This window comes from Prionailurus viverrinus, chromosome B2, assembly GCF_022837055.1.
Source record: "Prionailurus viverrinus isolate Anna chromosome B2, UM_Priviv_1.0, whole genome shotgun sequence".
Classification (NCBI taxonomy): domain Eukaryota; kingdom Metazoa; phylum Chordata; class Mammalia; order Carnivora; family Felidae; genus Prionailurus; species Prionailurus viverrinus.
The window spans coordinates 143402484-143415608 of NC_062565.1; the positions used below are offsets into that span (position 1 = coordinate 143402484).

At 43.5% G+C, this 13125-nt stretch overlaps 1 protein-coding gene across 4 annotated transcripts in view; it reads left to right on the forward strand.

The window, feature by feature from the left end:
- The window catches only part of TMEM181 (transmembrane protein 181), a 50160-nt gene that overhangs the window by 24857 nt on the left and 12178 nt on the right, over positions 1-13125 (forward strand). For all 4 annotated transcript variants that reach the window (XM_047858997.1, XM_047859001.1, XM_047858999.1 and 1 more), the window contains 2 exons: positions 1518-1628; positions 12119-12199. In XM_047858997.1, coding sequence (XP_047714953.1) covers positions 1518-1628; positions 12119-12199 — 192 coding nt within the window. The remainder of the gene's footprint in view (positions 1-1517; positions 1629-12118; positions 12200-13125) is intronic.

The window sequence follows — 13125 nt, forward strand, 5'->3', positions numbered from 1 at the left end:
GACTTCTCTGTTCTGTTCTGTCTGTGCAGGTCCCACCCTAGCTCTCCCAGGAGCATTGCCCTGACTTAAAAAAAGATGGGATTTTTTATGTTGTAGAGATATCAACCACCCTTTACGCTGCCTTTGTCTTGACGTGAAGAGAAAACGCTGTCTGCCTCGGGTAGCAAGTGGTCCGCACCGGGCGGGTGACAGGCTGCTGTGCTCTCATCAAGTGATTGCACAAGCACATCATAATCGGTGCTTGAACCACAGCTTGAACTCAGACCCCCTCCTCTCCCTCCCAGATCATCAGGTGGGCTCACTATAGCTTTTTTAAACCTGAAGATATGTACAGCCTGAGGTATAACCGTGTTGTTAACGTAAACGTCCCCTGAAAGTCCAGATTTGTAAGAAGTGGTCACCTGTGCGACATGAATACCTTCACAAGTGCGATCCTCTCCATTCCTGATCACGCCCAGGACTTAGCTGCCCCTCTCTCCATGCGTCCTCCTGTGACCCGACTTTGAGGAACAAAAGGTGGATTTGGGTTTGCTGAGACCAGGCAAGGCAGGCACACCACCTTCTTCTGATTTCTTCCCCGGCCCTGAGGTCAGCACCCCTGCCTTCAGATTGTCCTCATATCTTTTGAAGGCTTCTTAAGAACACCCAGATCTGTTTTCCTACCCTGACCTCAGACATTCCTAGCTTGGGGAGTCTCTGATCAGTGGTAGGGGTGACTGCCCTGTTCAAAGCCACAGCTGTCACAGGTGCCACCCAGAGACTGGGCTGTCAGACACGGAGAGAACTTCTGATGGGGTGTGCCAGGCGGCGTGGCTGTGCCAAGGTCACTGCCTGCCTGGCCACCGAGTACACATCCCCATCCGGAGTGAGGGCTCCACCACCCCAGTGAATAGAGGGGAGCCGGTTCCTAGTTGTACAAGACAGAAGACGGGGGGGCTCTTGGCCGACAGATGAGCACACACACCTGTGTGATCACACTAGCCATTGTTCCCACAGCCTTTGTCTTAGGTGTGGGCCTGACCTCCTAACAGAGACTACAGGGGCTCTGCGTAGGAAGGACCAGGCATTGGGGCGAGGAGGCATGCAGTCCACTCTGTATATTGTGCAGCAGCTGTGGAAGTGAGCAGGGAGGAGAGTGGGGGGGGGGGTGTCTGATTTGTTGTGTCTTGGCTTACACCACCCCCCACCCCACCCTATTGTATTTGTGTGAACGGCAGGTTTGCATTGTGTAGTTACCTTTTTTATGCGGGTGACACTGTTCTGAATCATCCAAAGTAGAACGATTCTAATGATTATAAACCATATATTGTTTGTTTGTTTCCAAAAATACCCATTTGGTTCTTTCTTTCTAAGAATTGTTTTTGGCTGATGTCTGAATTTTTCTGGGCTCTGGCAAGTTCCCTGGAGGTGGTTCATTGTGCTCCTGTGTCGTTGCCATGTGTTACTTCATGGGTCAATTGCTGGGGGAGCCGACCTTGCTTGCTTTAAAAACACAGCTCTTCCTTGTGTCTTTGCAGAAGTGTGCAGAAATTATTGTGGCTCACCTCGGCTACTTGAATTACACTCAGTATACCGTGACTGTGGGATTCGAACACCTGAAGCTAGCCATCAAGGAAATGAACTTTACAGTAAGTATGCCAGCTGCCCTCAGTGTCTCCGTGGCTTGTTTAGTTCTCAGCCTTCTGCCAAATGATTGAAATAAATGTCAGCTTTGAAATCCTGTTATTTGGGACAAGGGCAGACACGCACAGTTTTTAAAAACTATAGAGAAACCATAATTTCTTAAATATACGGAACCAAGAATAGCTTAAAGGAACAACATGAAATTAGAAAGCCTTTGTGGTGTTCTGAGATTCAGAACAGAGAGAATAGAGAGTAGCCTTCCAGTTGGAAGGTCAGGAAGAGGTTGTCAGGTGCACCCTCCTGGTAGCCGAACAGGTGGGACCCCCTTCACCTTGCTTGTGGTCTGCCCTTGGGCTCCGCTGGGACCTGCGGTGAGGCTCGGGCACTGCTCTCACAGGGCCCACCCGGTGTGCAGCTTGCAGGGTTAGATTTCCCAGTCTTGTGCCCCGCTGAAATCAACCTCTTTGTTCCTTCCGTTCGTTTGTTCCACGGTATAACCAGCACAGTGACCGGGAGTATGGCTTTGAGCTGGTTTAGATCCTGGCACCATGAGCAGATTCTGTTTCCTCTGTTTCTTATCTGTAAACTAGCTGCCTCACAAAGCCTGTGGATCAAATGAAGGTGGTAATGGGTTCCTTTTGAAAAGCAGTCTTTTATTGAGCCAGACCTCACATCCCCTAGAAGCAGCCTGGGGGCAGCCACTCCCCATTCCTCCCTCCCCCGTCCCTGAGGGACTGAGAAGTCACTCACCTTCTTTCTGTCTCTGTGGATTAGCCTGTTGGGGACATTTCATGTGACTGGATTCTTACCATGTGTGGTCTTTTGTGACTGACTTCTCTCCTGAAGCATAGTACTTTCAAGAGTTCATCTGTGCTCTTGAGGACGTCAGCACTTCATTCTCTCTCTGCTGCGTGATGGTTCACTGTGTGGGTGGACTGCATTTTGTGTGTCTGCTCATTGCTTGATGGGCATTTGGGATATTTCCATTTGGGGCTTTTATGAATAATGCTGCTGTGAACGTTCATGTGAGGGTTTTTATGTGGACTGACGGGCACCCTCTCCTGAGAGGTTTGACGTGTAGGCCCTCTTCTGCGGTCTTGACATGCATGGCCTCACCCGCCCCACCTCTGTACTGGTGCCTGTGGTCCCCATTTTCCCGGGGGGCCTCTGGAGGTCAGCCAGGCTCGGAATCATTCATAGTGCCTGTTCATCGTAGGCGCTCAACAAATGGCACCTGTTAACGTTCATATTACTTATTTTTTCACTTTCTGTCTCCAGACTACCCTGGAGTGACTTTTATTCTGTACCTATGTGATGGCTTTGCAGATATTTAAAAATGTTGTCTCGGTCCCTCTGAGGTTCTTCCTTGACATGGTCCTCGGGGTGGCTTCTGTGCCTCTCGGGCTCCTGGGTTTCCTTTCTGTGGCTGCCCGTGTCAGCCTGGCCAAGGGGACGGCTGCTTGTCAAGCAGAAGGAGTAGGTGGCCCTCCAGGTGCTGCTGGAACCAGACAGCTGGCTCCTCTGGCAGCCTCCTCACCTGTCGGCTTGTGTGCTGCCTGCTGGTAAGGACTCCTTGGACTTTTTCCACTGTAACTGCTGTTGAGTCTGGCCTTTTTCATTCTCTGCTTCTTTGGTTAGTTTGTAACAATTCTTAGACTCTGCTCAGACCTTAACACTTTGCTCTTGAATTTCTTTTCAGCAGCTTTGACTTTTGGTCTAGCCTCTCCTGATCTTTTGAGTTTGAATCTGGATTCTGTTCTTTGTCGTATGAAGATTTCCTAGAGCTTTGTCCTCAGAAAGTCTGGCCAGCATTCTGCCTGTGTCCTCAAGTTCATAGGGTCTGAGACAGATGCCCCAAGCTCACCCTTGCTGATCCTGTCTTGTGCTAATCATCTGTGCTTTAGACTTTGCTATTTCAGAATTACCTGGAATCAAGAATGCAGAAAACAAAGAGCACCATGTTTCTCAGACAGGGGACCTCTCCTTTTCATCTTTATAGGAGCATCACCCCCTGAAGGCCTTTACCAAAGTTCTCAGCAGCTCTCCCCCAGGCTTAGTTCACCCTGACCCTGTTACATGGGTTTGGACTCTTGTTTGTTTTTGATTGAGGTTCTCTCCTTTCATCTTTTGTATCTATTTTATTTTCTCTGGGAATTCTTCCCAAATAATTTGATACATATCTCAGATAAACTTGGTACATGTCATTCCACTGTTGCTAAAGAAGGCAGGTGATGTGATCTCACTGGGGGAGTCAATGAGGAAGTTGCTGTCAGAACAGCTCACCTTGAATGCCAATAGGCAGAGCTTTGTTTTGGGTGGCGCTCTTCAGGAAGTCCAGAATGCTAATACATAAGACCCTTGGGATTTGTGAGGGATGTCACCTAAGATTTTTCTACATTTTTGTACATTTCTGTATTCCCAGTACCCAACAGTGTGCCTGGAAACAGTTAAGCCTGAAATAAATATATCTGGGTTGAATTGAAGGATAACACCATAGCACTTCACAAATTAAGAAATTCAGATGGCCAGCGGACTTTGGTTTTTATCCTTGCTTATAAACCCAAGGGTCAGAGAATTCAGAAAGAAATGTCTTTTTTTTTTAAATTTTTTGAATGTTTGTTTATTTTTGAGAGAGAGAGAGAGAGAGAGAGAGAGCGAGAGCGCGCGCATGGGAGGGGCAGAGAGAGAGGGAGACACAGAACTTGAAGCAGGCTACAGGCTCTGAGGTGTTATCACAGAGCCTGACATGGGGCTCAAACTCACACACTGAAATCATGACCTGAGCTGAAGTCGGATGCCTAACCAACTGAGCCACCCATGTGCCCCTAGAAATGTCTTATTTTAACCTGGAAAGTGGTGAAAATACCCACAAGAAAAATAACATCTAAGGTCAGTGAGATGCAGGGGCATACATTCTCTCGTACAGTTTAATGGTGTAAATTGATTTCAGTGTTGGGGGCAGTTTGGTGGTGTAGCAAAGCCTTTATGTGCATGTTCTTTTTTGACCTAGTAATTCTACTTCTGTGAATTTATTCTAAGGAAATAATTAGAAATGTACAAAGATTTCTATTTTTCGTAGCAGGAAGTTGTGGGTAATCTGTATTTCAGTAGAGTTCTGGTTAAATAAATAGATTAGTTTTTCTGTAGCTGTTAAAATAATGAACTAGTCACAAAATATATTAAATACCACAAACTGCTATTGATTTAAAAAAAGAAAAGAAAAAGTGTATGAATTAAAAGTATTGATTAATATTTTTTATTATAGAAAACTCTAGAAAGCTATCTTTGGGTGGTGGGTTTATTGTTTGATTTCTTCTTTTCTTTTTTTAAAATATGTTTATTTATCTCTGAGAGAGAGAGAAAGGGGGGGAGGGTGGGGCAGAGAGAGAGGGAGACACAGAATTCAAAGCAGGCTCCAGCCTCCAAGCCATCAGCACAGAGCCCGATGTGGGGCTCAAATTCCTGAACCTTGAGATCGTGACCTGAGCTAAAGTTGGATGCTTTATCAGCTGAGCCACCCAGGTGCCCCTGTGTGTGTGTGTGTGTGTGTGTGTGTGTGTGTGTGTGTATGTGTATGTGTGTTAATAATGAGCTTTTTACTACCTTTATAATCAGAAGTGAAAATTATTTTTTTTAAAAGGCTCCTGAGACAACTGATATTTAAAAGAGGAAGTCCAAGATACCCTCTGGCAATTCATTCTAAGAAGCTTAGTTATTGAAGAGCTACCTCAGTAAATCACAATTTACTGTTATGTCTAAACCTCATACAGAGATGCATTGAGAAATCAGAGAACCTTACCCAAAGTACTTCTGTATCTTTATAAAACTGCTGTTGAAAAATATCCATTATGTTGTGAACACTGATCTAAACCTCCATATAGGATTCTTTTTGACCATTTGTTATAAACTCCTTTTACTAGAGACTGAAAGGTATATAGCTTGTCACATGTCACTTTTGCTATTAGCTGCTGGAAATTTCAGAAATACCAGTTTTATGCTGAATTGTGACAATTACTAATATCCTGATATAGGTTTCTGGTGTGATTATTTGCCCTCTTTCTTTACAGTTTTGCCATTTAAAAAACTTTAAAACTTGTTCCTGTCTAATCTGTCTTTTTATTATAAGCTGACTTCATTTCCTTCTCAGAAGTAAACAAAGTGTAACAAATGAAATACATTTAAAAAGTATGTCAGTGATGCTATCATACATGCACCAAATGGCTAACATAACAAAGTCAAAAAGATGCCAACGCTGGCCAGGCCGCCTAGCAGCCAGAGCTCCTGTGCTCCACTAGTGGAAGTGTAAACTGATACACCAGAAATGCACAAACATCAACCAGAAGACATGCATTTCATTGTTCATGTCTTAGCAACATGGTTCTTAATAGCTCCAAACTGTACCCATTAATAAAAGGAATGCTCATAGTGGCACGTCCTTTCCTGTAACGGAGTATGTATGGCTGTGAGGAGGAGTGGTTACAGCTACGTGCAGCCTTAGGGATGACTTTCACAAGCATGATGATGAACACAATAGCACACAGTGTGTGATTCCATTTATATAAGTTATATGAACAGGCAAATGAATCTGTGCTGTTAAATCAGGATTAGTGTTACTCGGGTAGGTTAGTGACTTGAAGGGGGCATATGGGGAGGGACTTCTGGGGGTGCTGTGATGCTGTTTCTTGATCGGAATGCTGTCCACACTGGTGTGTTCCATTTGTGACAGTTCATTGAGTTGTACACTTAGGGTATGCATACAGGTTTTCATAGGTATGTTACCTTTCAGTAAAAACTTAACAAGATATATGTGATTAAAAATCAGAGCTCAGCAGGTTGGTGCCTGTTTAACCACATTCTTTAGACTGTCCTTGCTTCTTTGACAGAATTTGATGTATTATTCTATTCCTGTTGTTTGGTGTTTTCTAGGAAGCCTTTGGCATTTGGAGACTTGAGTTCTGTGTTCTCCCTGTGTGGGGTGGTGGCTGTGGCTCTTCCCCAAGAGCTGCAGGTCCATGTGGGCATCTTCCCCTGGGCTTCCCCAGTTCTTTCTCATTGATAGAAGTCGTGTTCAGGGTGAAAATTACCCTGGTTGCTGCTCCAACCTACTGGGAGAGAGAATCGTCACGAGGGCAGGCCCCAAGTATTCACATGCTACGTTTTTGGCAGAAGACGTCTGTCCTTAAGCAGACACCTAGATGGTTGATGCCCTTTTCCTGTCTTGCCTGCTGTGTGGGTTTTATCTTCCATCTGGTGTGGTTGTTGAGGCTATGTACCCTTACTTTGAGAAGCTTGATTTCGCTCCTTTCGTTTTCATTCCCATGCTCCGTGAACATCTGGTTCATTGATTTCCACTTACATTCATATCTGCTTGAAGTAGAGTGGCAGTCCTTCCATCTCTGCTTCTTCTATCAGCTGTTCTTCTGAGTACCTCTTGCCCACACCCCATTACCATGTTCAAGTCAAGACCACCCTGCAGGCCTTAAGGTATGTGGGAGATGGCGCTTATCTCTGGTGTTTTTTAAAAAGGTTTGTTCTATTGGCCATGCTCTGCATATGCAGTGGAGTGTAGACTTTAGACATGGTGCAGATTGCTTTTACTCACTTGCCTGTCATTTTCTCCTGAGCTTTGTGAACACCTCCACCCGCATCACATCAGTTCCCTGTGTCTTCAGGGCCAAGCTGGGCATTTTCCCCTCTAATTAAATACCTTCTGGTTGATTCTTGAGCGACACTGCAGCCAGCTGTTCGCATTTCCTTCTTTTTCTTCCTAAGCCACAGCCTTTCACTGGTAGATGAGATGAAAACAACAGCTAATGTTCCCAAGTCCTTCAGTTTTCCATCCAGTGGACGCCCTCCAGTTTTCATGTGAATTGAGAGGTCTGGCAGCAGGCAGCACTTTGATAAGCACTGACTGGATTCTTGGATCACTCTTGATATGTTGTTCTAATAGGACATTACAAAAGTTCTTCCCCTCCAGATATTTCTGTGTATAATCTTTTATATTGGTTTTCAAGTGGGCTGTGAACCAGTTCCATTAGGTTTCTGGGAATACCACCTACTTGAGCAGCCTGTACCCTAATGTGCCCCCACCCCTGTGTGTTCCTGTGGCTTTCCTAGTCAAAGGGCTTGAAGGTTATCATAGAGTATATGTTCTCTGCCAGAACATTAGCTCCTGGAGGCATTTTTCTGATTTTGTTTGTTAGTGTTTCCTGTCTGCACCATATTTGACATCATATTTGCTTGCATATAGTCAGAATAGGTGCTCAACAAATGTTGAATGGATGAATGGAGAAACTGGACCAAAACTCTCTAGATTCTGCTTAGGGAGAAGTGGCCTAGGGCATAAAATGGATACTTGTTCCAAAGTCAGTTTGTGGTATTGCAGGGTGAGCCCAATCTCTGAAAGGACAAAGGCGGCTTTGTGAAGGCCAAAGGACCTTAACACACATGCCAGTGAATGGATTGATGGCTCTGAAGATTTCACAGTAAATGTCTAGAGCCTGAGTGTTTTCTGTTTGCTTTCTTTTACTTATTTCCTTTTTAATCTCAAATATACATATTCACACTTAAAAGAAAACACAAAGACAAAACTCCCTAATTCCATAGAATGAGGTCCATGCAGTGGCTGTGGTCCTAATCATGGCACTGGCACAGGCACTGGCCAACTGATTGACAGAATCCCAGTGGGCCTGGCATCACTGGATCCATTGTTTGAGGTGGAGGGGCCAGGGCCATGTTCTCTGAACTTCCTGCATTCTTCTTGGGCTCACTTGAAGGAAAAGAAAGACTTTTCAAGCCCTTGGCACAAGTGAATGCCAGACTGAGCCGTGAGGCTGGTCGGGTCTCCGAGGAACTCAGCTGCTGCTAGTGAAGGCATCCTCCCAGAGATAAATGCTATGTGAACATGGTTTCCCTGGATCGGGAAGGACAGGGAAAGGTACAGCAGGAGCAAAGGAAGACTGGATTGAGTGCAGTACAGTTTTGAGTGTCCACCGTGCACCAGCTGTCAACCCAGTGTTCAGGGCATTGTTTTCTAGTGTTAATTTTGAAAGTGAGTGAGTTTTATACTGTTCTGACAATCTTTAAAACAGAATTTCCCTCCTTCAGTGGGGGTCCATAGTTATTTCCTTTCTGAAGAGTTACAGTCTCCTGAAGGTGAAAAACTTACTTTCTTCACTGTTAACTTTAAACGTATTTTGTGACTTTTTGCCTAACGTTAACACTTTTTCTTTCTCTTCTTGATTATGTCTTAAATCTGTTTTTTCAGCTAAGATACGTATTGTACTTTTTTCTATTTGAATATTCTGTTCCCATTGATACCCCCATCAGTGCTCATAATTGCTACTTTCTCATTAACACTGATTGTTAATTGTTGGTTTTTGTTTGATGGCTTTACTGAAGCATAATTTACATACAGGGTAGGGCACATATTTAAAATATAAGATTTGATCCCTTTTTAAAAAAATTTTTTTAAACGTTTTTATTTATTTTTGAGACAGAGAGAGACAGAGCATGAACGGGGGAGGGGCAGAGAGAGAGGGAGACACAGAATCGGAAGCAGGCTCCAGGCTCCGAGCCATCAGCCCAGAGCCCGATGCGGGGCTCGAACTCACGGACCTCGAGATCGTGACCTCAGCTGAAGTCGGACGCCTAACCGACCTAGCCACCGAGGCGCCCCAGATTGGATCCCTTTTAACATACATACATACCTGGGAAAAAGTCACCGTAATCAAGATAATATGCATACCCCCTCACTTCCTAAAAGTTCCCTCATGTCTCTTCCTCCTCTTACCTTCTGTCCCCTGGCCACCACTGATCTGTTTTCCTTACAGATTCATTTGTATTTTTTTAGAATTTTATATAAACACAATCTTACTTTTCATCCAGCATAATTATTTTGAGATTAATTGATGATGTTGGGTGTATCAGTTCATTCCTTTTTGTTGCTGGGTAATATTCTGGTATGTGGACACAGCAGAATTTCTTCATCCATTCACTCACTAATGGACACTTAGATTGTCTCCAGTTTACGGCTCTTATAAATAAAGCTGTTGTGAACATCAGTGTATAAATCTCTGTATGGACGTGTGCTTTCATTTCTCTTGGATGAATTCCTAGGATCAGAGTGGCTGGGTCATATGGTAGGGGTATGTTTGTTTAAGAAACTGACAGACTTTTTCCAAAGTGGTTATATTGTTTTACATTCTGCCAGCTGTGTATGAGAATGCTCCAGTTGCATCATATCCTCATCAATACTTGGTATGGTTGTGTTTTTAATTTTGGCCATTCTAATAGGTGTATAGTGGTATTGCATTGTGATTTTAATCTGCAGCACTTTGAGAATGTCTTCTAGCTTATGTTTTTCTGGCAAGAAATATGCTGTCCGTATCTTTGACCCTGTGCTGGTGCTCCTCTCCTCCCCCTCTACCCCCGCTTTTAAGATGTTTCTCTTTTACTGATTTAAACAATTTGATTTTGGTGTTCCTTGGTGTACTTTTCTTCATGTTTTTCTTACTTAGCGTTCATTGAGTTCTTGGATTTGTGATTTCATAGTTTTCATTAAATTTGGAAAAGTTTTGCTCATTACTTCTTCACATATTTTGTTTCATCCTCTTGTTTACCACCCCCCTGAGAAATTCAAATATACATCTATTAGGCCATTTGAAGTCGTCTCGTACTTACTGGTGTTCTGTTTATTTTTTGCTCCAGTTCATTTGAAATCACTTCTCCTGTCATGTCTCCACATTCTCTCATCTCTGCAATGTCTATTCTGCTCTTGTTCCATTTCCAGGTTTCTCCCTCACATGTTCAGACTTTCCTCCAGCTTCTCACTGTCCTTATCTGCTAATTCTATATCATCTGTGATACCTGGGGCAATTTTGATTGATTAGTTTTTTCCTTGTTATGGTTCCATTTTTCTTGTTTTTTTACATGTTTAGTATTTTTCTTTTTCCTTTCTTTTTTTGAGTATAATTGACACAGTGTTACATGTGTGGTATTTTTTATTGAATGCCAGACATTATTGATGTTAGATTTTGTATTCTTATAAATAATCCTTCCATTGGATGTTCTTTCCTGCTTTGTCAAAGATGAGTTGGCCATACGTTTGTGGGTCTAGTTCTGGGGTTTCTATTCTATTCCATTAGTCTATGTGTCTGTTTTTGTGCCAATATTCTTATAAATAATCCTTGAGCTTTGTTCTGGGATGTTGTCAAGTTACTTGGAAATGGATTGATTTTTTTTTTTTTTTTTAGGTCTTTTAAACTTCACTAAATAGGGCCAAAGCAGCATGAAATCTAAGGATACTTTTTTTCTCACCACTGGGGTGAGAGCATTTGTGCCTCTTTGTGTGTTTTTTTCTGTCTGTGAAAGCAGGCACTATTACTGGCCCTCTGTGAGTGCCAGTGATCCATTTCAGAGATTTTTTTCTTCCAGCGGTAGGTGGTTTACTCACACTCATGCCCTGATCAGTGTTCAGGTGGAGATGTGACAAGGACAGTCTTTGGCAGGTATCCAGGTCTCTCTCTTACAGCTCTCCTCTCTGTACTCTGTCCTTTGAATCGCAGCCGGTGGATTGTCTTCCTGGACTCCCAGCAGGTGTGTTCGTGATGCTCTGCTTGGGCTCCCTCCCTGCCATGGCTTGGGGCAGCTGGAGGGTGTACCGCTCTTATCAGCCAGAGATTATTGTCCTTCATTACATCTGTCCAGGGTTTTAGGTTGTGTGTGTGTTTACTTACCTGTGTGTGTATGTGTGTATTTTAAATGTTTCAGGTAAGCAAGGTAAATGTCATGTCTGTAACTCTGTTCTGAAGTAGATTTTTTTTTAATTGCTCAGATGATTTGAATTCCATGCATTAACACACTAGGGCTCATTGGCCCAGTGCAGTGCCCTGGGGTCTGGTGGTAAATCTGGCTGGTGACTGAGGTTGGAAGGGCTGCCTTCTGCCTGCCATTGGCATGTGTTGCCTGCATCCTCAGCTGTGTGAGGTGTACACTTGATAGGGGTGAATCTACTCAGCATGAGAGCTGACACCTGTAGTTCCATTGTGCTTTTGGTTTCAGATTCATATTTGTATGTTTCACTTATTTTTTTTAGAACATCCTACCTACTCACATTTTCGCATCTTTTAAGAATCTGTTTCTTTTAATGGAAAGCGTAGCTTTTTCTAATAAAGGGATTGACAGTGTTAATTTTCAAAATCAGGTTTAAAAGCAAAATGCTCTTGTGATTACAGAATGATTTGTCTGCCAGATTTATCATTAGTGCAAACCATTTAAAACTATTTTCAATGTTTGATAATTAAGATTTTCTTAAGTCTGTGCTCTTTAACATAAAAATTTACTGTTAAAATTTTAGAACATATGAGAAAGTATAAGGAAAGAGAACATTTAAAATTAAAGCCTCATATCAAGACAGAACTATTATTAATAATCTGGTGTACTTCCTTTTAGATGCATATATCTTTTCAAATTATTTTCCTACTTTGCATTTTAGTGGAAGACTTATGACCCTGCATTTTCCCAATTGGAAATTTGGTTCCGATTCGTCTTTGTGGTGCTTACCTTCATTGTCACTGTAAGTCCTGTTTGCCTGACAGACCACGTCAGGATCCTAACAAGGGCAGAGTTACTTTATGAATGATGATTACGGACATATGACCCACACAGGAGATTTATCTGAACTCTGAGACGCTCCATCCAATGGGCCAACCTGATATTACCAAATATTCTGTATGTCTGCTAGGATGCTGCAGGGCAAAAAGAACGACGGAAGAACTTCCATGTAATAGTGATTACAGATTGCTGACATTTAAGTAAATGCTCATCAGAATGCAAAGACCATGTCATTTAACCTGTGTGCCATTTAACCTAACTTGTTTGAATCATCTTCTTTGCATGTAGGCAGATACAGCAGGGACATTCTTTGGTTTTTACATGTGGGAAATCGTATGAGACCTTTCAGTCTTTGGGCGTTTTCAGGAGGCAGGCCTCAGATGAGTGGGTTTGGAAGTGCAAGCTTCTGTCTCATTTGCGGTCTGAGTTCAGCATCCAGAAGCACCCTGTGACTTTGGGGAAAATGCTTACCCTTAAAGCACAAATGTTCCCCACAAAGGCCCCATCAGTGCTGATGAGAATTTAAAACTGGAGGAGGAGGGGGTGTGCCTTGGTACTTAGTGCCATCCAAAGGGTGGTGTTCTGCCCATCAGCTGCTTGCCGCTTGCTGATGCAGAGGGTGTGACATTCAAGAGATCTGTTGAGTCTTTGCGGTGGTGGCCACTCCAGTCGCCACCCAGGGATCACTTGGTGCTTTACAATCTGACGGAACACAGCAGGACATAGGCTCGTGGGGGGTAGGCACGTGAGAAAAGTGCCAGATGGTGGTGACATGGGACCTGGGTGTGGATGGAGGGTGGGACATGGCCTCTGGAGTATAGTAGAATATGCAGAGAGCTGGGGATTGCATTGCATTCCCGGCCATGCTCTGGGCTCCCCAAGTGAACT